The 25,927-nt window shown below is 43.5% G+C and overlaps 1 protein-coding gene across 6 annotated transcripts in view; it reads right to left on the reverse strand.

Annotated features, from left to right (window-relative positions):
* Positions 1-271: 271 nt before the first annotated feature.
* Positions 272-25,927, reverse strand: part of LOC311103635 (RNA-binding protein EWS-like) — a 30,308-nt gene continuing 4,652 nt past the window's right edge. The window contains exons 2-15 of one of the 6 annotated variants that reach the window (XM_084145237.1): positions 25,819-25,843; positions 25,348-25,511; positions 24,955-25,114; positions 24,547-24,791; positions 24,242-24,425; positions 17,924-17,958; positions 8,605-8,640; positions 6,588-6,697; positions 6,120-6,249; positions 5,743-5,853; positions 3,322-3,439; positions 3,121-3,224; positions 2,606-2,744; positions 272-610 (exon numbers count right to left, since the gene is read on the reverse strand). In XM_084145237.1, the coding sequence (XP_084001363.1) occupies positions 571-610; positions 2,606-2,744; positions 3,121-3,224; positions 3,322-3,439; positions 5,743-5,853; positions 6,120-6,249; positions 6,588-6,697; positions 8,605-8,640; positions 17,924-17,958; positions 24,242-24,425; positions 24,547-24,791; positions 24,955-25,114; positions 25,348-25,511; positions 25,819-25,843 (1,601 nt within the window). In that variant the 3' untranslated portion in view covers positions 272-570. Of the gene's footprint in view, positions 611-2,605; positions 2,745-3,120; positions 3,225-3,321; positions 3,440-5,724; positions 5,854-6,119; positions 6,250-6,587; positions 6,698-8,604; positions 8,641-17,923; positions 17,959-24,241; positions 24,426-24,546; positions 24,792-24,954; positions 25,115-25,347; positions 25,512-25,818; positions 25,844-25,927 lie in introns of all 6 variants that reach the window. The other 5 variants (XM_084145235.1, XM_084145236.1, XM_084145240.1 and 2 more) reach the window with 5 other exon arrangements.

Raw genomic sequence — 25,927 nt, forward strand, 5'->3', positions numbered from 1 at the left:
TGTATGAAAATACCCTCAAATTAAAGCTGACAGTCTGCACTTCACCCTCATTGTATCCTTTCAAACTCAAAGTGCTAGAGTACAGAACCAAAATAACAAAAAACTGGTCACTGTCCAGTGAATTATGGAGCTCACTGTACATGTTTGAGTGGTGTAAGATCTTGTGTATCAACTTACGACCAAAAGTTGGAAATAGTCCCTTCATCATTGTGCTGAGATATTGTTCGATGCCTGAACCTCCACTCAACTCCAAAACAAAACGTTTAGTTTTATAAATACTTTAATCTTAAAACAAAAACATTAAGATTCCAAAACAACTCAAGACAGCAACAAAACATTTCAACAGCTCTTCAAGAACAAATAAAACCAAGTTAACCAAACTTGAGGGAGTGGAGAATATGGGGAGTATGCAAGTGTGTGTGTGTGTGTATCTGTCAAAACAGTCAGGAAACATGGTCAAAGTAACAACTTGTAACACTGTATAAAAGGAGGGTTTGGGAGGAAAGTAGGAGGAGAAGGTGTGGAGAGGAGGAGGATGGAGAACTAGTCCCAGCTTGGAATGGCTTTGGCCTAGTAGGGCCTGTCTCTGCGGTCCTGTCTGTGTTCACCCCTACAACAGAAAGATATGTCACATTGTTAAAGGAGTTTAAAAAACCTGCAGTTTAAAGAAATAACAAAGGGAATTCCCCCCCCGCCACTGTTTTGATAAAAATCGAAGGGATGGGGCTGGAGAAATGTAATCACTCAAATTCACAGACTATGCTATGGACTGACCAATATTATCAACATTCTAGTTTTAACCATGTTTTACTGTGCTTGTTTACAATTACATTGTTATGATTTCTTTATTTAAGCAGGAGAACTCCAATTGAGACCAAGGTCTCTTTTGCAAGGCGGCCCTGCATTACAAAGCAGCAAGCAATACAAATGACACAATAAGGAGTTAGTGACACAATTACATCAAGGTAGGAGCACAGGAAACAAAAATAAAATAAAAACAATAAACATGCACATTCTTCTTGGAAGAGGTCATTTACCAAAGACACTAGTGCAGCGGTGTCAAACTCATTCCATGGAGGGCCTAGTGTCTGTGGGTTTTTGGTTTTTCTTTTCAATTAAGACCTAGACAACCAGTTGAGGGGCCTCCTTTACTAATTAGTGACCTTAATTCATCAATCAGGTAAACCGGAGGAGCGAAAACCTGCAGACACTCAGCCCTCCGTGGAATGAGTGACAGGTGCACTAGTGTGTCCAATTGTAGGGTATTCTGAAATGTGTTGTGTGTGAGATGCGTAAAAACAATGGCGTGGTGTGTACTTGAGTGCGAGTCTGGTATTTGTATATGTTTGTTGTGTATGGACCAGAGTGTTTGTACGCAAATACAAAAAGTATGTGGACACCTGCTCGTCGAACATCTCATTCCAAAATCACATGCATTCATATGGAGTTGGTTCCCCCTTTGCTGCTATAACAGCCTCCACTTCTGGGAAGGCTTTCCACTAGATGTTGGAATATTGGAGACTTGCTTCCATTCAGCTACAAGAGCATTAGTGAGGTCGGGCACTGATGTTGGGCGATTAGGCCTGGCTCGCAGTCGGCGTTCCAATTCATCCCAAAGGTGTTCGATGGGGTTGAGATCAGGGCTCTATGCAGGCCAGTCAAGTTCTTCCACACCGATCTCGACAAACCATTTCTGTATGGACCTCGATTTGTGCACGGGGACATTGTCATGTTAAAACAGGAAAAGGCCTTCCCCAAACTGTTGCCACAAAGTTGGAAGCACAGAATCATCAAGAATGTCATTGTATACTGAGCGTTAAGATTTCCCTTCACGGGAACTAAGAGGCCTAGAGCAAACCATGAAAAACAGCTGCAGATATTATTCCTCCTCCACCAAACTTTACAGTTGGCACTATGCATTGGGGCAGGTAGCGTTCTCCTGGCACCTGCCAAACCCAGATTTGTCCGTCGGACTGCCAGATGGTGAAGCGTGGTTCATCACTCCAGAGAACGCGTTTCCACTGCTCCAGAGTCCAATGGCGCGAGCTTTACACCATTCCAGCCGACACTTGGCATTGCGCATGGTGATCTTAGGCTTGTGTACGGCTGCTCGGCCATGGAAACCCATTTCATTAAGCTCGCAACAAACAGTTATTGTGCTGACTTTGCATCCGGAGGCAGTTCGGAACTTGGTAGTGAGTGTTGCAACCGAGGACAGACCATTTTTTACACGCTTCAGCACTCGGCGGACCTGTTCTGTGAGCTTGTGTGGCCTACCACTTCGCTACCACAACGTTTCCACTTCACAATAACAGTTGACCGGGGCAGATCTAGCAGGGCAGAAATTTGACCAACTGACTTGTTGGAAAGGTGGCATCCTATGACGGTGCCACATTGAAAGTCACTGAGCTCTTCAGTAAGGCCATTATACTGCCAATGTTAGGCTATGGAGATTGCATGGCTGTGTGCTCGATTTTATAGACCTGTCAGCAAAGGGTGTGGCTGAAATAGCCGAATCCACTAATTTGAAGGGGTGTCCACATACTTTTGTATATATTAATAAGTCATAGTGTGGTACAATCTTGGGACACGTGCACCTGCTTACCTTCCATCCATCTTGCCCGGTCCGAATCCACCCCGGTCGCCTCCGGGTCCGCCTCGGAACCCACCTCTGTCACCCCCTCGGCCCCGGAATCCCCCGCGGTCAAAACCCCCACGACCCCCTCTGTCTCCACCGAAACCTCCTGACAGACAGAAATACAGAGAGAGATACAGAGAGGGACAGAAAAAAAAGGAGGAAATGTCATTAAAACAAGTTAACATAGAGCTACGGGCTGCATCCAGTTTCATTGTGCCCTTGGCCACTAGGCTAACAGCCTAGTATAAAAGGCAGTCTCCACCTCACCCATTAGTCTTTGTTAGCACATAAGCTAATAATTATCTGTACACAGACTTCCTGTAGCCATTAGGCTGCTCCCTTTGTGTGAGCGTGTATCAGTCGAGTTAGCAACAAAGCTGCCTCTGAGCAGTAGTCAGCCACTGAGCTAAAAAACTAGGCTAAAATGCTAGACTAAAACATTAGGCTGAAGTCTAAAAGCAGAACATTGGTTTCAGACTTACTGCCTCCATCCATAGGAGACATGCCACCGTCGGCCCCCTCTGGTTTGGGGGATTTGCACTGGTTACACTCGTTCCTCCACGAAAAGTTCATGTTCCCACACACCCTGAAAGGAAAGAGACAGAGAATCTCAGACACACCATAATAACTAGCGGCTCACCCCAATCCTCACCCCCAAAATATACACCTCCTCCCTGACTTACGGGTTGGAACACTTCCAGTCTCCAGCTCTCTGCTGTCCTCCATTGCCACGGCCACCGTTGTCGCCAGAGAAACCACCACCACCTCTACCGCCTCCGAACCCGCCACGACCCATCGGCCCTACAGAGACAAAGAGTTAGAATATACAGGACAGGTACAATCATACTTACAGTTGAAGTCGGAAGTTTACATACACTTAGGTTGGAGTAATTAAAACTCGTTTTTCAACCACTCCGCAAATTTCTTGTTAACAAACTATAGTTTTGGCAAGTCAGTTAGGACATCTACTTTGTGCATGACACAAGTAAATTTTCCATCAATTGTTTACAGACAGATTATTTCACTTATAATTCACTGTATCACAATTCCAGTGGGCCAGAAGTTTACATACACTAAGTTGACTGTGCCTATTTTGTGAAAAAAAGAAAAAAAAAAAGAAAAAAAAAGTTGCCTGTGCCTTTAAACAGCTTGGAAAATTCCAGAAAATGATGTCATGACTTTAGAAGCTTCTGATAGGCTAATTGACATCATTTGAGTCAATTGGAGGTGTACCCGTGGATGTATTTCAAGGCCTACCTTCAAACTCAGTGCCTCTTTGCTTGACATCATGGGAAAATCAAAAGAAATCAGCCAAGACCTCAGAAACAAAATTGTAGACCTCCACAAGTCTGGTTCATCCTTGGGAGCAATTTCCAAACAACCTGAAGGTACCACGTTCAACAATAGTACGCAAGTAAACACACCATGGGACCACGCAGCTGTCATACCACTCAGGAAGGAGACGCGTTCTGTCTCCTAGAGATGAACGTACTTAGGTGCGAAAAGTGCAAATCAATCCCAGAACAACAGCAAAGGACCTTGTGAAGATGCTGCAGGAAACAGGTACAAAAGTATCTATATCCACAGTTAAACGAGTCCTATATCGACATAACCTGAAAGGCCGCTCAGCAAGGAAGAAGCCACTGCTCCAAAACCGCCATTAAAAAGCCCGACTACGGTTTGCAACTGCACATGGGGACAAAGATCGTACTTTTTGGAGAAATGTCCTCTGGTCTGATGAAACAGAAATAGAACTGTTTGGCCATAATGACCATTGTTATGTTTGGAGGAAAAAGGGGGGTACTTGCAAGCCGAAGAACACCATCCCGACCGTGAAGCACGGGGGTGGCAGCATCATGCTGTGGGAGTGCTTTGCTGCAGGTGGGACTGGTGCACTTCACAAAATAGATGGCACCATGAGGAAGGAAAATTATGTGGATATATTGAAGCAACATCTCAAGACATCAGTCAGGAAGTTAAAGCTTGGTCGCAAATGGGTCTTCCAAATGGACAATGACCACAAGTATACTTCCAAAGTTGTGGCAAAATGGCTTAAGGACAACAAAGTCAAGGTATTGGAGTGGCCAACACAAAGCCCTGACCTCAATCCTATAGAACATTTGTGGGAAGAACTGAAAAAGCGTGTGCGAGCAAGGAGGCCTACAACCCTGACTCCGTTACACCAGCTCTGTGAAGAGGAATGGGCCAAAATTCACCCAACTTATTGTGGGAAGCTTGAAGGAAGGCTACCCGAAACGTTTGACCCAAGTTAAACAATTTAAAGGCAATGCTACCAAATACTAATTGAGTGTATGTAAACTTCTGACCCACTGGGCATGTGATGAAAGAAATAAAAGCTGAAATAAATCACTCTACTATTATTCTGACATTTCACATTCTTAAAATAAAGTGGTGATCCTAACTGACCTAAGACAGGGAATTTTTACTAGGATTAAATGTCAGGAATTGTGAAAAACTGAGTTTAAATGTATTTGGCTATGGTGTATATAAACTTCCGACTTCAACTGTAGCTCTCGAGAACCCAAGGGGGGTATACCCAGCCCTTGAGTTCTCAACTGAAGGTACGGACCACAGCTGCGTCAATTAACTACAATCCCGACGCTCTGTTTTAACATTTAGAACTTTATTAATCCTCGCTAGCGATACGGTTTTGGAAACCTTTGAAATGTAACTTTCATATAAGCGAGAAAGAATCAAAAGATACACGTACTGTGCGCAGTTTAGCAAAGTTGCACCAGGCTGTTTTCACACACCGCCTCAGCTACGACATCGTCTTACCTTGCGCTCGCATTTCCATTGGACCATTCCATTCCACATTTCCTGCTGGATCGCATGTGTTTCTCAAAATACAGCAGGGTGCAACTTTCCTAAACTGAATACAGTAAGTGTATATTTTGTGTGTGTGAGGAGCAAGCAGTTTGCTGGAACAGTTCCCTTTCAATTCAATCAATTTACGAAATTCTAATTAAAGAATCGGAAAATCCTAAATTCATATTCTACCTTAACTGAAATGAAGTGGAATTGACTCCAACTCAATTGACCCAACCCTATAATGACCAACTCACCACCAAACTCTGCCTCACCTCCTCGTCCTCGGCCACCTCTCATGCCGCCACCCCCACCCCGGCCTACTCCGAAATCCGCCCTGCGGGTCGCAAAGGACACCTTGATGGGGTTCCCTTTGAAGTCCTTCCCTGCAATGGAGAAAACAATATAATATGATATAAAACACAAATATGAAGGTCAACAAGTGAAAATCAGTGACTACCTATTCTCCTCAGTGACTAAAAGATTAAACAAACCCATTAGACAAATAAAATGCTCAGAGACTACACTTAAAGTTATAGAAAATAATTCAAATGGAGAAATGTAATGTTGTACGTTTCAGTAAAATATTGTATCCCTCCCCCAATTTTTTTAAAATTAAAAACAGAAGTTTCTCCTCAGGTAATCCCCTCACCATCAAACCAGTCGATGGCAGCTTTGGCAGAAGGGGGGTCGTCAAAGGACACGGTGGCCTCGCCCTTCAGCTTCCCTGTCTCTCTGTCTGTATACAGGTTGATCATGGGAAGACCAGTCTTCTTATTGATCTGACAGATGGAGAAAGGGAGGGAGAGTGTGACAAAGAGAGAGAGAGGGAGAGGGGGAGAGAACGAGTAGAAAACGAGAGATGGAATGAGAAAAAAAGCAACATTAAGATACAGAAGGAAAAATGCATTAGATGTAAGCATTGCATAGGTAAACACAATGGCAGTAGCCTACCACTCAAAACATAGCCTGTAAGTAATCTATAGCAAAGCCTCAGGAAAAGATGCCACCCCATGCACCAAAGTCAAGGCAGTGATGGCTGTGGCAGGTATAATTCAATGGAGGGAGTTGTTAAGGGAGTTAAATAATTAAATAAGTAGGTAGGTAGGCAGGTCGGTACCTTGATGATGCCTATCTGCTTGAAGAAGTCAGCCACAGAATCAACGGTGTAGCCGTCTCCCATGCCTTGCACGAAGATCGTGTTGTTGTCAGAGTTATCCTGATCTTCCACTGTAGGGAGGTGGTCAGGTCAGCATAGGGTTAATACACAGTGATAGTTACAGTCGGAATTTTACATACACCTTAGCCAAATACATTTAAACTCAGTTTTTCACAATCCTGACATTTATCCTAGTACAAATTCCCTGTCTTAGGTCAGTTAGGATCCCCACTTTATTTTAAGAATGTGAAATGTCAGAATAATAGTAGAGTGATTTATTTCAGCTTTTATTTCTTTCATCACATGCCCAGTGGGTCAGAAGTTTACATACACTCAATTAGTATTTGGTAGCATTGCCTTTAAATTGTTTAACTTGGGTCAAACGTTTCAGGTAGCCTTCCACAAGCTTCCCACAAGAAGTTGGGTGAATTTTGGCCCATTCCTCCTGACAGAGCTGGTGTAACTGAGTCAGGTTTGTAGGCCTCCTTGCTCGCACACACTTTTCAGTTCTGTCCACACATTTTCTATAGGATTGAGGTCGGGGCTTTGTGATGGCCACTCCAATAACTTGACTTTGTTGTCCTTAAGCCATTTTTCCACAACTTTGGAAGTATGCTTGAGGTCATTGTCCATTTGTAAGACCCATTTGCGACCAAGCTTTAACTTCCTGACTGATGTCTTGAGATGTTGCTTCAATATATCCACATAATTTTCACATTAATTTTTTTATGATGCCATCTATTTTGTGAAGTGCACCAGTCCCTCCTGCAGCAAAGCACCCCCACAGAATGATGCTGCCACCCCCGTGCTTCACGGTCGGGATGGTGTTCTTTGGCTAGCAAGCTACCCCCTTTTTCCTCCAAACATAACAATGGTCATTATGGCCAAACAGTTCTATTTTTGTTTCATCAGACCAGAGGACATTTCTCCAAAAAGTACGATCTTTGTCCCCATGTGCAGTTGCAAACCGTAGTCTGTTTTTTTTAATGGCGGTTTTGGAGCAGTGGCTTCTTCCTTGCTGAGCGGCCTTTCAGGTTATGTCGATATAGGACTCGTTTTACTGTGGATATAGATACTTTTGTACCTGTTTCCTCCAGCATCTTCACAAGGTCCTTTGCTGTTGTTCTGGGATTGATTAGCACTTTTCGCACCAAAGTACGTTCATCTCTAGGAGACAGAACGCGTCTCCTTCCTGAGCGGTATGACGGCTGCGTGGTCCCATGGTGTTTATACTTGCGTACTATTGTTTGTACAGATGAACGTGGTACCTTCAGGCGTTTGGAAATTGCTCCCAAGGATGAACCAAACTTGTGGAGGTCTACAATTTTTTTTCTGAGGTCTTTGCTGATTTCTTTTGATTTTCCCATGATGTCAAGCAAAGAGGCACTGAGATTGAAATACATCCACAGGTACACCTCGAATTGACTCAAATTATGTAAATTAGCCTATCAGAAGCTTCTAATGCCATGACATCATTTTCAGGAATTTTCCAAGCTGTTTAAAGGCACAGTCAACTTAAACTTCTGACCCACTGGTATTGTGATACAGTGAATTATAAGTGAAATAATCTGTCTGTAAACAATTGTTGGAAAACTTACTTGTGTCATGCACAAAGTAGATGTCCTAACCGACTTGCCAAAACTATAGTTTGTTAACCAAAAATGTGTGGAGTGGTTGAAAAACGAGTTTTAATGACTCCAACCTAAGTGTATGTAAACTTCCGACTTCAACTGTACATTCATTCATTATGTAAGGTGGTTCTGATCTATATCCCAGAAAATACATACTTCTTAACAGAATTAATATACACAATTTGTAGAGGTAGGAGCAGATCAGAAAAGCAAAGAAAAGCAGGATGCATACTGCTGCTGATCTAGAGCAATATAGTGACACAAACTAATGAACTTAATAACATGATGGCAAGAAATGTAATCAGTTCTAATTGTAGCACTATGAACTGTCAGAGGTCCGTACTTACTGGAGCTGGGCCCACCAGGTCCCTGGTCTCTTGGTCCTTCAGGAAGAAAAATGACATAATTACATTTTTTAAGTGGACACTGCTTGCGCTGCCACACATACTACTACTCTAGAGTCCCACAACCTTTGCACAACTACGCATTCTTTCGATTCTCATATCCCTACAAAACCGCTCACAAAAAACACACCGACTGGTATACCGTTCTACATGCCTTTTGGGTAGTGTGTATAGTTTATACCTGACATGGACCATTACAGTGTATACCCGACATGGACCAGACTCCAGATTTGAGACACTATTGAAGTGAAATAATGACCCATGACATCCATAGAGTACGTTGTACAACCTTCCTATCACTTTATCAGATGTGTTACAAATAGAATCCATTTCCTGTTTTTTCCTCACCATTATCAAATAAAACCTTTCATTGCACTTTATCACACGTTTTCATTGATAATCCATCCGTTCCACATGTACCAACCAGCATTACTAGGAATTAATGCATTTAACACAAGGGACCGACGAGATCTTTGAACCCAGTGGTCGATACGACCAAGGAACCTCCACCATTTTACTGAGTTACAGTTCATTTAAGGAAATAAGTCAATTGAAATAAATTAGATTAGGCCCTAATCTATGGATTTCACATGACGGAATACAGATATGCATCTGTTGGTCACAGATACCCTATAGTACGTGGACACCTTCAAATTAGTGGATTTGGCTATTCCAGTCACACCCGTTGCTGACAGGTGTATAAAATGTAGCACACAGCCATGCAATCTCCATAGACAAACATCGGCAGTAGAATGGCCTTACTGAAGAGCTCAGTGACTTTCAACGTGGCACCGTCATAGGATGCCACCTTTCCACCTAGTCAGTACGTCAAATTTCTGCCCTGCTAGAGCTGCCCCGGTCAACTGTAAGTGCTGTTAGTGTGAAGCGGAAACGTCTAGGAGCAACAACGGCTCTGCAGCGAAGTGGTAGGCCACACAAGCTCACAGAACGGGACCATCGAGTGCTGAAGCGCATAAAAATTATCTGTCCTCGGTTGCAACACTCACTACCGAGTTCCAAACTGCCTCTGGAATCAAAGTCAGCACACAAGCCTAAGATCGCCATGCGCAATGCCAAGCGTTGGCTGTAATGGTGTAAAGCTCGCCACCATTGGACTCTGGAGCAGTGGAAATGGGTTCTCTGGAGTAATGAATCACGCTTCACCATCTGGCAGTCTGACGGACAAATCTGGGCTTGGCGGATGCCAGGACAACGCTACCTGGCCCAATGCATAGTGCCAACTGTAAAGTTTGGTGGAGGAGGAATAATGGTTTGGGGCTGTTTTTCATGGTTTGGGCTAGACCCCTTCGTTCCAGTGAAGGGAAATCTTAATGCTACAGCATACAATGACATTCTAGACGATTCGGTGCTTTGTGGCAACAGTTTGGAGAAGGCCCTTTCCTGTTTCAGCATGACAATGCCCCCATGCACAAAGCGAGGTCCATACAGAAATGGTTTGTTGATCGGCGTGGAAGAACTTGACTGTCCTGCACAGAGCCCTGACCTCAACCCCATCTAAAACATTTGGGATGAATTGGAACGCCAACTGCGAGCCAGGCCAAATCGCCCAACAGTGCCCGACCTCACTACAGCTTGTGGCTGAATGGAAGGAAGTCCCCGCAGCATAGTTCCAACATCTAGTGGAAAGCCTTCCCAGAAGAGTGGAGGCTGTTATAGCAGCAGGGGGGGGGAGGGGGGGGGGGGTCATGTACTGTACCTTTAAATAAATAAAAAAGGGGTGTGGATCAGAAAACCAGTCAGTATCTGGTGTGACCACGATTTACCCCATAGAGCGTGACACATCTCCTTTGCATAGAGTTGATCAGGCTGTTGATTGTGGGCTGTGGAATGATGTCCCACTCCTCTTCAATGGCTATGCGAAGTTGCTGGATATTGGTGGGAACTGAAACACTCCATCGTATACAGCGATCCAGAGCATCCCAAACATGCTCATTGGGTCACATGTCTGGTGAGTATGCAGGCCATGGAAGAACTGGGACATTTACAGCTTTTCAGGAATTGTGTACAGATCCTTGCGACATGGGGCTGTGCATTATGCTGAAACATGAGGTGATGGCAGCGGATGAATGGCACGACAATGGGCCTCAGGATCTCGTCACGTATCTCTGGGCATTCAAATTGCCATCGATAAAATGAAATTGTGTTTGTTGTCCGTAGCTTGTGCCTGCCTGCCCATACCATAACCCCACCATGGGGCACTCCGTTCACAACGTTCACATCAGCAAACCGCTTGCCCACACAACGCCATAAGGAACAGTTGAAAACCGGGATTCATCTGTGAAGAGCACACTTTCTCCAGCATGCCAGTGGCCGTTAAAGGTGAGCATTTGCCACTGAAGTCAGTTACGACACTGAACTGCAGTCAGGTCAAGACCCTGGTGAGGACGACGGGCATGCAGATGAGCTTCCCGAGACGGTTTCTGCCAATTTGTGCAGAACTTCTTTGGTTGTGCAAACCCACAGTTTAATCAGCTGTCTGGGTGGCTGGTCTCAGACCATCTCGCAGGTGAAGAAGCCGGATGTGGAGGTCCTGGTCTGGTGTGGTTACACGTGGTGTGCAGATGTGAGGCCGGTTGGATGTAATGCCAAATTCTCTAAAATGATGTTGGAGGTGGCATATGGTAGTGAAATGAACATTAAATTCTCTCGCAACAGCTCTTCTGGACATTCCTGCAGTCAGCATGCCAATTGCATGCTCCCTCAACTTGAGACTGCTGTGGGATTGTGTTGTGTGACAAAACTGCACATTTTAGAGAGGCCTTTTACTGTCCCTAGCACAAGGTGCACCTGTGTAATGATCATGCTGTTTAAATCAGCTTTTTGAAATGCCACACTTATAGGGATGTAAACAAATGTGCGCACAAAATGAGACAAATAAGCTTTTTATGCGTATGGAAAATGTAGGGGATCTTTTATTTCAGCTCATGAAACATGGGACCAACACTTTATATTTTTGTTCAGTATACTTTACTCACAAAGTCCAACTCTTTTACCATGCAGTTGTGTTGCCGCTATTGATTTACCCACACGGTGGCTACTTTCAGAACCTGTACTCTTACTTTGTGGCCAAGATAACCAACTTTGCTCATTGTACAACATTTCTGAGAACAAGATTTGACTTGTATGTTGATTTCACTGTTTTCATCTCATGTGTAGAGAACAATAAGGAGAGTGTGGATCAATTGGCGCCTTTTCCTAGACCATGTTTCTATGTGCATAATAGCAAAGTTAACCAGCATATTGGTGTTGAGAACAATGCGGCAGAGGCAAGAGTTAGGAGACGAGAACAGCCCTTACCTTAATTGGATAAGAAAAGTGAGGAGAGTTAACCCCAACCTAATTAGGTCTATAATCAATAGCCTAACTGTTAAATGTGCCTGGCTTTATAAATCATCCATATACACTACCAGTCAAAAGTTTGGACACACTTACTCATTCAAGGGTTTTTCTTTAAACTATTTTCTAAATTGTAGAATAATAGTGAAGATATCAAAACTATGAAATAACACATATGGAACCATGTAGTAACCAAAACAAAAGTGTTATACAAATCAAAATATATTTTATATACCACCCTTTGCCTTGATGATAGCTTTGCACACTCTTGGCATTCTCTCAACCAGCTTCACCTGGAATGCTTTTCCAACAGTCTTGAAGGAGTTCCCACATATGCTGAGCACTTGTTGGCTGCTTTTCCTTCACTCTGCAGTCCAACTCATCCCAAACCATCTCAATTGGGTTGCGGTCAGGGGATTGTGGAGGCCAGGTCATCTGATGCAGCACTCCATCACTCTCCTTCTTGGCCAAATCGCCCTTATACAGCCTGGAGGTGTGTTGGGTCATTGTCCTGTTGAAAAACACGATTATCCCACTAAGCCCAAACCAGATGGGATGGCGTATCGCTGCAGAATGCTGTGGTAGCCATGCTTGTTAAGTGTGCCTTGAATTCTAAATAAATCACAGACAGTGTCACCAGCAAAGCACCCCCACACCATAACACCTCCTCTTCGCTTAACGGTGGGAACTACACACGCGGAGATCATCCATTCACCCACACCGCGTCTCAAATCTCAAATTTGGACTCCAGACCAAAGGACTGATTTCCACCGGTCTAATGTCCATTGCTCGTGTTTCTTGGCCCAAGCAAGTCTCTTTTTCTTAATGGTGTCCTTTAGTAGTGGTTTATTTGCAGCAATTCGACCATAAAGGCCTGATTCACGCAGTCTCCTCTCAACAGTTGATGTTGAGATGTGTCTGTTACTTGAACTCTGTGAAGCATTTATTTGGCCTGCAATTTCTGAGGCTGGTAACTCTAATGAACTTATCCTCTGCAGCAGAGGTAGCTCTGGGTCTTCCTTTCCTGTGGAGGTCCTCATGAGATTGAGTTTCATCATAGCGCTTGAAGAAACTCTCAAAGTTCTTCACATTTTCCAGATTGACTGACCTTCATGGCTTAAAGTAATGATGGACTGTCATTTTTCTTTGCTTATTTGAGCTGTTCTTGCCATAATATGGACTTGGTCTTTTACCGAATAGGGCTATCTTCTGTATTACACCCCCCAAACTTTTGACTGGTACTGTATATCTACCTACCTATTTATCGTATACATTTTTTTTTTGGGGGGGGGACCAAGAATTCATCATGCTTTAGTCCCGTTTCAAATATTCTGCTGAACTACGTCAACACAAACAACTGAGGACATTCACAGAAAACAAGGCCTCGCCAAGAGTTTAACATTACTTTTTGATAGTGTATGGATCCCACCTCTGACATATCAGCATGACATATCACATGCAACACAACCATTAGGAAAATACCATGACTGCATTCATTATTTCCTTCCAGTAATGTCTTAACACTTCCTTTACCAGTTTGAGAAAATACTTTCCCCTGGAGCACTGATTGCCACATAAACAGGTATCTGGTACAAGAACAGTTTGTACATTGAACCAACAAACACTTCCTCATTTCTTTAGTCGACCACACCAGTTACAAGATGAGGAGTCATTAGTGCACCCTTGCAACACCACAATAACCCTTTAGTGTTTTGTCCACTCCCGTTCACTACCTATCTGGGAGAAAACAGTTTTTTCCTCATACATATTTCCCCATTCTGTTCCCTTCCCTCCGATCGATGCCGTTACGTAACCAGAGTAAGGGTTCAGTATTTTCTTTAGTTACATACTGTAAGTTTACACAGGACAGGTGATACATTAATCTGTCTATGCTTGACTTTTGACTTCCATTGTCAAAGGAGGAATGACTAACATACAAACCACACTGGCTATGTTGCGTGTGCAAGCATTGCAAAATAAATGTACATATACATGTTATTCAATAATTTCGCACGTGAACGAGTCTGCGTAGCCAAGCGCTAAAATAGAACTTGGTTCTATTTGAGACACTTACATTTACGTCATTTAGCAGACGCTCTTATCCAGAGCGACTTACAGGAGCAATTAGGGTTAAGTGCCTTGCTCAAGGGCACATCGACAGATTTTTCACCTAGTTGGCTCGGGGATTAGAACCAGCGACCTTTCGGTTACTGGCACAACGCTCTTAACCACTAAGCTACCTGCCACTTCACATGGTGCAAGTCCCTTCCTTACAGGAAGATACAAACCCACGTGGACGCTTGAAAAGACAAAACGAGGAGAGATTCATTAAAGATGAAGAAAAAAAACTAACTAGGTTTCCGTTTTTATCTGTGGATAAACTGTCAGAGTAGAGGAACACACAATTTTGTATGACCCTGGGTCAAAATTTGACAAAGAACCAGCTAAAAAGAGGACCATATGCATGTCAGATAAAATAACCTAATGTCCATGAATGTTTCATGCATGTTTCGACCTGCCCCAAAATTAATATAGATGGTTCACTGTTGGTTTTGACATTTTAACCTGCATGTCATTATCGCGTCTGGTGTGGATGGCGCCGGTGTAGTCAGCATGTAAGCACAAGATGGTAACTAAAAAACCACCATTGAAGACTTTACCATCATCAGTACTTCTACCCATGATTACCCATGATTTTTGAAGTGGACTGTCTGGGCAGTAAACTTCAACAGCATTTAGAAATCAGAAGGTGCAGAGCCAAATTCCTCACACCAACAAGACAACAGTGGGAGTGGAGAAGGAAAGGGAGAAACATGACCCCTACGTCAGTTGCTTTCCTTAGAGTTCACCCTGAAATTTGATGTCGTCACAGATACTGCAGATTATTGTGAGGATATAACTTAGATAATTTTTTTCAGCAACACTTGACACCGTTGTGACGTCTGTAACAGCCCTGACCATTTATCTGGGCACAACTCCTCTTTTGTCAAAATCTTCTCAAGCAAGTAGAAATACCTTATTTGACGGGGGGGGGGGGGGGGGCAACATCCATTGTTGAGATTCAATCAGCCCGGTAGTCACATTAAAACTTTGACACTTAGAAAAACATTCCGTCTCAACTCAAATAATCTTAGAGCCCAGTGACTCAAATTCAGAGGATTAAAGCAAGATAACTTCAAATCAACAGAGATTGAAGTTACTGTACAGCTCCCTCTGCTGCTAAGGATTTTGGAGTGCAGTGTAAACGCTATCCTACGCAGTACCAAACACGACAGTGACATTTCTGATATGGAACATTCACACTGATTATTCTTACCTGTTGAGGTGACAACATGCAGTACATACATAATCTGCAACATAGCATATTGAGGTGTTGTAGATGTATTACATATGAAAAAAACAAGACAACTAAGATATAATATTATACCAATAGCAGGTTTTTATCCAAGGCGACATACTCTGGAGCTACATTAAAGCATGGCGTCAGCGTCATTTTGCCTGAGTACTTAAGTTGCTACATACACGCACTCAGACAGCAATACAGTCAATGAAAATCAGCTCACATGGATGCAAAATCTAAATTTGAAAGGACAAATCAAGTGTGCGTAAGTACAAGCACCCACAGTCTTGACAAATATAACAATCAGCTCCAAATCACAAAAGATGAAAAGCTGAGTCATCGCTGAAAAGGGGTACGCCTCGAGGTTGCATATAGGAAAGTGAAAAATATAACAAAAAACGTATAATTTAACTAATTCCTTTGTAGCCCATTTAATAATTTGAATTTACAACAACTGAAAAAGCATCAAGTAAATGAAGAAAGCAAGACTTCCGGGAACGCAGGCGAAACAGACCAAGCAGACCAAGCTGGGGTTTGAGAAAATTCTTCCTTAGTTGTTATTTTCTCGAAATCTAAAAGGCACAACCTAGATTAGAGCCAATGTCTTAAGTAATTGAACATGTTATTACTTCAACCTCGTGAAAGTGACAAACACACTTTAATTTGAAGAAAAAAAAAAAAACGTTATAATCGAAGGAGTGGATTCGGCTATTTCAGCCACACCCGTCGCTGACAGGTGTATAAAATCGAGCACACACCATGCAATCTCTATAGACAAACATTGGCAGTAGAATGACCTTACTGAAGAGCTCAGTGACTTTCAACGTGGCATCGTCATAGGATGCAACCTTGCCAACAAGTCAGTTCGTTAAATTTCTGCCCTGCTAGAGCTGCCCCGGTCAACTGTAAGTGCTGTTATTGTGATGTGGAAACATCTAGGAGCAACAACGGCTCAGCCACGAAGTGGTAGGCCAAACAAGCTCACAGAACGAGACCGCCGAGAGCTGAAGCGCATAGTGCGTAAAAAATCATCTGTCCTCAGTTGCAACACTCACTACCGAGTTCCAAACTGCCTCTGGAAGCAACGTCAGCACAAGAACTGTTAGTCGGGAGCTTCATGAAATGGGTCTCCACGGCCTAGCAGCAGCACACAAGCCTAAGATCACCATGTGCAATGCCAAGCGTCGGCTGGAGTGGTGTAAAGCTCGCCGCCATTGGACTCTGGAGCAGTGGAAATGCGTTCTCTGAAGTGATGAATCACGCTTCACCATGTGGAAGTCCGACAGACGAATCTGGGTTTGGCGGATGCCAGGAGATCGCTACCTGCCCCAATGCATGGTGCCAATTGTAAAGTTTTGTGGAGGAGGAATAATGGTCTAGGGCTGTTTTTCATGGTTTGGGCTAGGCCCCTAGTTCCAGTGAAGGGAAATCTTAATGACATTCTAAAGGATTCTGTGCTTCGAATTTTGTGGCTACAGTTTGGGGAAGGCCCTTTCATGTTTCAGCATGACAATCCCCCCATGCACAACGCGAAGTCCATACAGAAATGGTTTGTCAAGATCGGTGTGGAAGAACTTGACTGGCCTGCACTGAGCCCTGACCTCAACCCCATCGAACACCTTTGGGATGAATTGGAACGGCGAATGTGAGCCAGGCCTAATCGCCTAACATCAGTGCCCGACCTCACTAATGGTCGTGGCTGAATGGAAGCAAGTCAGCGCCGCAATGTTCCAACATCTAGTGGAAAACCTTCCCAGAAGAGTGGGGGCTGTTATAGCAGCAAAGGGGGGACCAACTCCATATTACTGCCCATGATTATGGAATGAGATGTTCGACGAGCTGGTGTCCATATACTTTTGGTAATGTAGTGTATGTCATGTTTCCACCAATGATAATAGGTTTCTATGGCTCGAGCATCAGCAGTAGAAAATAAAACCCAGCGTATTTTTTCAGCTCGATGCTGGGGGACAACGCAACGCCAGGAATGTGGCTGCTTCCATTTATTACGACGAGATCAATTATCCCGCCTCTCCAGCGTCAACGCGACGCTGAACACTTGACGCCCCAATGTAGCTCCAGCCCTACAGTCATGCGTGCTTACGTTTATTGTATGGGTGTGGGCCCAGCGGGAATCAAACCACACAATCCTAGTGTTACAAGCGCAGTGCTCTATCAACTGAGCAAAACAGGACCAAGAATAATGAAGACCTTAAATCCTAATTACGTTTGACTTTTCTATCATGCCCCTTTTTCACCTCAATATGCTATGCTTTCTTTTTAGTCTACCCATAACTCCTGAATGTACGTTTTGTTTCTAAGATAAAATCATGACCAATCTTTCCTTGTTGGTTAACTTTGTATGATACTTCCCATATTGGTTGTTCTTCCGACATCAATTCCCTCTTCCCACGATCAAAAAAACATCACATAATAGTTTTAATGTCCGGGGCCAGTTTCTTTTTTGGGCCAATAATCTAAACCTTTTATATCTTGTTTTTCCCCCTCCCTTTAAGCTTGACTCTTTAAACCCACCAAATCTCTTATTTAAAGAGTTTTGTCACTTACCACCAAACTTATTGAATCCTCCACGATCGCCCATTCTGATGAGGAGAGAAAAGCGACACGCATTGAAGGCTGGTGTGGATGGAGCCAAATTTCTCTCAAGAGGGGGTTTCCACCCCCTTTTTACCCCATCCCCTCTTTACTCTCTTTCACCTCTCTTACTTTGTTCACCCCCTATCTCTTCTTTGGAACCACCCTAGGATGTGTCCCTTCTCCTTGACAACTGAGGATGGTCGGAGGTCAGTTTTGATGACCTTGTCTGTTTGGTACGCTAGTCCTCAGACCTTCGCATCTTGTTTGCAAGTGGGTTTTAATCCGAAGATCAAAATTGTCAACAGTCACTTCTCCTTGCTTTGTACAAGAGATCATTTAACACTCCTTTTGCATTGATCTCTGAAACCAACTCAGACCAAATGTTCTTATTTCCTGGAACTGCTGTGTTGTGTTGTACACAGTTCTATAACACTGCAAGAACAGCTGCGGAATTCAAGTACACATAAATTAAGCACCTACAGAAAGGAGTTTAATGAAACCTTCCTTGATATGTTCTATATAGGTGACCGTCTTGAGACTTTGACATTGTCTGAAGAGCACACTTCCTAGGTAGGTCTTTGACATCCTTTCTAACTGATCAGTCAGTCCATGTTGCACTTGCAACTCTTATTCTTTAACCCCTGCCTATAGTCTTCTCAGTGAATGTCTCCTGCCTGTCCTTCCTTCTTTCTACCATTCCCCCTTTCCTCAAGAGAAAAAACTAAATGAGAAACAGAAGCCCACCATGGAGAGGTGAGAGCCTAGGAGGAGATTCAGAGATTTATTAAAGCATCATATCACACAGTAAAGGGTGGGTGGGAAAGTGGTGTTATAGAGGTGAAGAGGAGGGTGGAGTGGGGTGGATGACAAGGTCATGTGGTGTGTTTGTGTGTGGACAGTGTCAGTGTGCACATAAAGGTTTGCCAGTAAGACCCTTCAAATAGTTCACTAAGATAAATAAATCGTCACACGGCTGCAAATGTAAGCAGAGGATAACTCTTGATGAAATGTGATAATGGCTACAGTGCTTTAGCTAAGAAAAACAGGGGTGGATGAGTGCCAGAATCTAACATGTGCTACCTTTGTATTCTGGATCTTTCAAAGTCACTCAAGGCACTTCAGGGATTTCATTTCCGCCATGGCAAGGTGAGCATAAAAAAAAAAGCCTGCTATATTGCATAATACATTTAGTAGATGGGAAGCAAACAAATAAAAAGTTCAAGGCTACTAGGTCTGATTAGTGAGCGATAGACAAGGCAGTTTGAATAGACACTCACAACAGAGACCTGTAAGGATTTGGTTTTGCGTTGTCACAACCAGTCTAATCTGAATCTCTTGCTTATTGGTAACATTTCAGCAACGTAGCATGTTTAAAGTTAAAATGGATGACGTTTAGCAGCGTTTAGCTTTTAAAGAACCACACAACTGTTACTATGGGTCAGTTGCACAGCTAGGTAGTTAATGCTAGTAGGATTCTGCTTACTTCATCACAGTGGCTTTGGTGATGCTGTATTTGCACATAAGCAACCACAAACACAAATGTGCACTTTACACAGCATTTTTCCTATAGCCATGGATTGCGTTTGCTTGTGTGAGTGAGCATGGGCAGTTGTCAGTGTGAAAGTGCACAACGCTAGTATGAGACTCAGTTCAGGTTCCATAGATAACAGGCAGCGAGGAGAACATGGGGACTGAAGTAATTACTTAACAACCAAATAACTGGGAGAACCTAAGACCGATGTCTATCACATTCAAAAACTTCCTTCGCAAACAACCCCTAAAACCAGCCAGAACACTTACTTTGTCATGTCTCGTGGGTCGCATGTACATAGAACTCCAAACTATTCAACCCCTACTGAGTTCAAGTTTTTCCATTATCATAGCTGCACTAGCACACCAGTGCAGCCATTTTTCATTGACCAAATTGACAAGCGCTTTGAACATTTCATGTGGACAATCTTTCCTTGTCCCCATTGGATTTCCAGGTAACCGACAATGTCACCAAGACAATCATTTCACCACTGAGTTGTTTCTGTACCATCAGACAGATAATAGTATTTTTGGGGGATATCCGGATAGTGGAAATGCATGTTTTAAAGAAAAACTTCAAATGGAGACTTTTGGTTGATCATTGCAGCCTACTCCTCCTCATTTAGCCAACTTCATTATGTAATTTTAATTCCATTTTGAATTTATTAGAAATCTCCCACATCACCTGCTACACATGGAGCCTCTAACTGTAGCACCACTCTGATTGACCAACAATAACAACAAGCTACACGTGTGAAACGTGTTTAGGCTAACGGTGAGTCTTTTTTAAATGGGGCGCACTTATAAAAACGGTCACATTTGGAATGTAATGATCTATCCTTGTAGGCTATGTAGCAATGTCGCATAAATAATTTAATTTTAGACAACAACAAAAAAAAAAATATATATATATATACTCTAGGGCTGACCCCAATTAGTCGACTGGTCGATTGTTTGGTCAGGCTGTTGGTTGACCGAGATCGTTTTAGTCGAACAGTAACACACACACTACCAGTCAAAAGTTTTAGAACACCTACTCATTCAAGGGTTTTTTCTTTATTTTTACTATTTTCTACATTGTAGAATAATAGTGAAGACATCAAAACTATGAAATAACACATATGGAATCATGTAGTAAGACCAAGTCCATATTATGGCAAGAACAGTTCAAATAAAAATAAGCAAAGAGAAACGACAGTCCATCATTACTTTAAGATATGAAGGTCAGTCATTTGTGAAAATTTCAAGAACTTTGAAACTTTCTTTAAGAGCAGCCACAAAAACCATCTAGCGTTATGATGAAACTGGCTCTCATGAGGACCGCCACAGGAATAGAATACCCAAATTTACCTCTGCTGCAGAGGATAAGTTCATTAGAGTTACCAGCCTCAGAAATTGCAGCCCAAATAAATGCTTCACAGAGTTCAAGTACCAGACATCTCAACATCAACTGTTCAGAGGAGACTGTGTGAATCAGGCCTAAACGGTCAAATTGCTGCAAAGAAACCACTACTAAAGGACACCAATAACAAGAAGAGGTGTGGTCCTCTGTAGCTCAGCTGGTAGAGCACGGCGCTTGTAACGCCAAGGTAGTGGGTTCGATCCCCGGGACCACCCATACACAAAAGAATGTATGCACGCATGACTGTAAGTCGCTTTGGATAAAAGCGTCTGCTAAATGGCATATTATTATTATTACTTGCTTGGGCCAAGAAACACGAGCAATGGACATTACACCGGTGGAAATCGGTCCTTTGGTCTGATGAGTCCAAATTTGAGATTTTTGGTTCCAACCGCCGTGTCTTTGTGAGACGCGGTTTGTGTGAACGGATGATCTCCGCATGTATTTCCAACCGTAAAGCATGGAGGTGTTGGTGTTATGGTGTGGGTGTGCTTTACTGGTGACACTGTCTGATTTATTTAGAATTCAAGGCACACTTAACCAGCATGGCTACCACAGCATTCTGCAGTGATACGCCATCCCATCTGGTTTGGGATTAGTGGGACTATCATTTGTTTTTCAACAGGACAATGACCCAACACCTCCAGGCTGTGTAAGGGCTATTTGACCAAGAAGGAGAGTGATGGAGTGCTGCATCAGATGACCTGGCCTCTACAATCCCGTGACCTCAACCAAATTGAGATGGTTTGGGATGAGTCGGACCGCAGAGTGAAGGAAAAGCAGCCAACAAGTGCTCAGCATATGTGGGAACTCCTTCAAGACTGTTGGAAAAGCATTCCAGGTGAAGCTGGTTGAGAGAATGCCAAGAGTGTGCAAAGCTATCATCAAGGCAAAGGGTGGCTATTTGAAGAATCTCAAATATAAAATATTTGTTTAACACTTTTTTGGTTACTACATGATTCCATATGTGTTCTATCTATCTATGTATATATTTGCGCCCATCTCAGTGAACTAAACCATTGCGGAGGCCTAGACTAAAAGCCAACTCATGCTTGATCCGAAAATGTGGTCAGAGGCTCCATATGGAGGGTGTGACGCAATTGCGGAGCCTCCAGAGGCATGCAGAAGCCAAATCGAGCTCCTTACCGCATTGCCATGCGCCTCCCAAATTTTGTAATAATGCGGAGGGCTCTGTATAACTCTGCATTGACATGATTGGTTGACGGTAGGTGGAGGCGGTACATCCTGTAGAAAACACAAACTCACTTCCTTGACAACAGCTCTGTGCCACGAAACGCAACAAATATGAATGCCCTGACTTCTGCTGAGGCCGTATCACCGTAAATGCTGCATGGCCAATGCAGACGTCAGAACCATGCGCACAGATGCACTTCTCTCTCCAGAATGCGCTCTCTCCCGCCAATTTGTGCACATTCATTGTTTCATAATTGTGTGAATTGTTTGCATTTGATTGTTAGTGTATATCAATTCCCCATGACATATCACCAGTAGTACATTTACTGTTAATTCCTATAATTTCTAATCTACAATGTTTGTTACGATAATTTCTGTTAATGCATTCAATATTAGTCTATTATTCCAGTCTTCCCATTATCATTGTCAGAGTGGACACATTTTTTGCAGAGTGCACAACCTATGCTACACTTGTGAGAAACACAAGGTTAATTTCATTCAATTTACGAGTTTTGTCAATTTATTCATTGTCTTTTGTTTGGCGCGCTCCTGTCAATGTTGAGTTAGGACACACACTCATAGAAGTAGTCTAATAGGCTACCTGGCCTGCGCATAAATGTAGGCATATAAAATGTGCCCAGTTGGGGTTCTGATAGTATTTCTGATTGGCTTAACGCACCACCACTAATGAGCTGTGGAGCTTCTCAAAGTAATGTTTTCTTCACCTCAAACAGCAACAAACAAAGTCTGTTTTTATAGCCATTGAGAATTACAATAGTTCCTCAATGTATTTGAAAAACCTTTCCTTTCAATAACCACTCAGAGTGAAAAGGGAAAAATGTCATGCTCTGATCCAGTCAAAACATCATAAAATAGGCCTACCCGATTACTTCTTATCAGTGCTTGACTTGGACTGAAAAAGGTTCCGGTACTCATTTTGGGTGCTGGTACTGTTTATATTTAGGTGCAGGAGCTCCACAATACCTTTGAGCTAATATTCTATAAGAGGAAAGGGAACTCAAGCAGTAGAACATTTGAGGTGCCCATACTCAGCTCCGGTGAGCTCCTGCCCAGGTCAACCACTGCTTCTTATCCCTTGCGCAAATAGCCTACAGCTATGTTTGTCCCGAGCTCACTGGTGCGGGAAACTGAGAGCCCAGACTATTTTATAAAATGTCGCAAATTCGCTAGCGCAGGCTTTGGGCCGGACCCAAGTTAATAGTTGATACAATGTTTCAAGTTCGTTGCAGACAGGCCATGTGTAGCCAATGTGATTTATAGGATATTCCTTTTTTTTCCCAATCAGGATATTTTCTACCTGCAGGCTGCAATGTTTTTACTGGTTGGCTTTATGTAGGCCATTTTTACATAGTTGGCCATGGCAATAGAAGTTACTTTTTAGGTTTGTATCATTTCATTTAGATTTGGATAGAATTTTCATTAACCACATAACATTGATTTTAAAATATGAAGAAGTTATTATAAATTAAATTGTTTCACGGAAATTTGCATATGAAAACCATAACTGGCACGCAGATCGGTAGAAATTGTAAGATACGTTGGCATTCCACATGAGAAAGGTTGCGGACTCCTCGTGTAGCCTATTACCGGCAACTTCAGGAGAGTAATGGCAGAATCTGTAAAAGCCAGCAGGAGCGGGAGGAGAACAGTTGGGTCAGGTTAAGGTTTTTTCCTTCTGGTTATCTAGATCTCTGGCGCCCTCGAGGCATTTGTCTTATTTCATCAAACCGTAAGCTCAATTGTTATAGTTGATTTTATTAAAACACATTTATTGACAACCATGTCCATTTACGGAAAAATACACGCAAAAAAATTTTGACCAATCGATTGGAAAATATATTTTTTTTTGGGGGGGGGGGGGGTCGGGGACAGCCCTAATTCTCTCCAAGTAATGGAATAATAACGTCAAACACAGACACTTTGGATTGAGTATCAACCCGCTACACTACACAGGTGTTTACTTGACTGATGTGTGGATGTATCCAAACATAGATACAAGAGTTGAGTGTGTGTATGTCCTTTTGTTTTGTGGTGAGTCCAGGTAAATGTTATGGGGGACTGATGCAAGACGTCTAAGTGAATACTGAGGCGGGTGTGTGTGTGTGTGTGTTTGTGTAGGAGCGGAGCTATTGAGTCCTTACCCCATGCCGCCTGTGCCTCTAGGTCCGACACCTCGGTCGAATCCCCGGTCACCATCCCCACGACCTCTAAAGCCGCCTCCCCTTTCTCCACGGCCTCGCACGCCACTATCTCCATAGCCTCCGTCCGAGCCACCATACCCTCCTCCACCACCTCCTCCCATTGGTGGCGAGTTACCTCTGTACCCTGTGGAGTAGTAGATGGAGGAGATTGAGGTTGAGATTCCGGGTGGGTGCTCAAAAAGAGAAGGGTGGGTGTATTCGAATGAACGTCAACTGGACCTCTAATATCAGAGGGGATTCCTTACCTCCACCCCCCTGGCTGTACTTGGTCTGCTGGCCGTAGCTCTGGGGTGGAGGTGAGCTGTAACTGGGGGCCTGGCTGTAGGGAGCCCCCCCGGGCTTCTGCTGGCCCCCGCAAGCCCCACTCTGTCCACCGCCACTGCCCCCATAGCCACCTCCACCTCCGCTCTGGCTCCCGTAGCTTCCCCCACCCCCACTCTGCGGTGGCTGCTGCCCATAGTTAGAGGGCTGGGAGTTGTTGCCATAGCTACTGTGGAAAAGGGACAAAAAAGCAGCAATGTTATTTTAAGCCCAGCTGCTTCCACTTTTAGGAACACTAAGGATATGCATCAACATTTCATGGTTTATCAACACATTTTGTATGCTCATCCCACAATGCAGAACTTCCCAAACAGTCTTCCATAGTCTCTCACCTGGTAGAAGACTGTGCAGCAGCAGACTGCTGTTGTCCATATCCAGAGTAGGACGACTGCTGGTTGTAGCCGCTCTGTGGTGGCTGGCTACTACTACTGTTGTAGCCCCCAGAGCTGTAGGACTGACCGCCCTGGGATGGAGGCTGAGAACCACATCCTCCTGAAGGAAGGTCACAGCAAGGGAGACAGAGAGGGGATGTGAGGTGGATATGCATCTGCAGGCGTAAGCTACCAAGCACCAATTATGGAATCAAAAAACTGTTTGTCAATAAATAGCTCTATCCCTAGATAAGACAACAGGAGACAATGCTTAGAGACCAGACTACATCAGGAACACAATGCCTATAGCTGCACGATGAATGAATATTTATTATGGTGCCGCTGGTCACGTACCTGACTGCGACTGGCCGTAGTTAGAGCCGTAGCCTCCCTGGCCATAGGAGGCAGAGTTGCCCTCAGAGCTCTGGTTGTAGCTTCCACCGCTGCCGTAGCCCTGCTGGGCGGACGATTGACTGTAGCCACTCTGGCTGGCCTGGCCACCACCATAGGACCCATAGCTGAAAGCAGCAAATGCAGATATTATATGGAGTGACAACATGCACATACAATCTCATCTCAATATAAGAAATGTGTCACTTCAAAACTGGTGTGAAAAGTAATTTCAGTGAGAAACTGAACTTATATAGGACTTCACATACATTCAGAAGACACCTTGATCAAGCTTGCAGAACATAATGTAGGCTGGGCTTAGCCAGAGTATATTCTCCTGGCATGTATTTAACTTTAGATGGCTCTGAGTTTAGCAATCTGGGATTAATTTAACATCCACCAATAAAACGATACCATACACATATTTTGACTCACCCCTGGGCTGCAGTCGGAGGGTAATCTGAGGAACAAGAAAGGGATGTGATCAGTAGAGGTAGCCTAATAGTAGGGTGTCCACCCACTCTGCCTAGCGGGTAAAAACGAA

Source organism: Coregonus lavaretus (assembly GCF_964263955.1).
Source record: "Coregonus lavaretus genome assembly, chromosome: 28".
In the NCBI taxonomy this organism is placed as follows: domain Eukaryota; kingdom Metazoa; phylum Chordata; class Actinopteri; order Salmoniformes; family Salmonidae; genus Coregonus; species Coregonus lavaretus.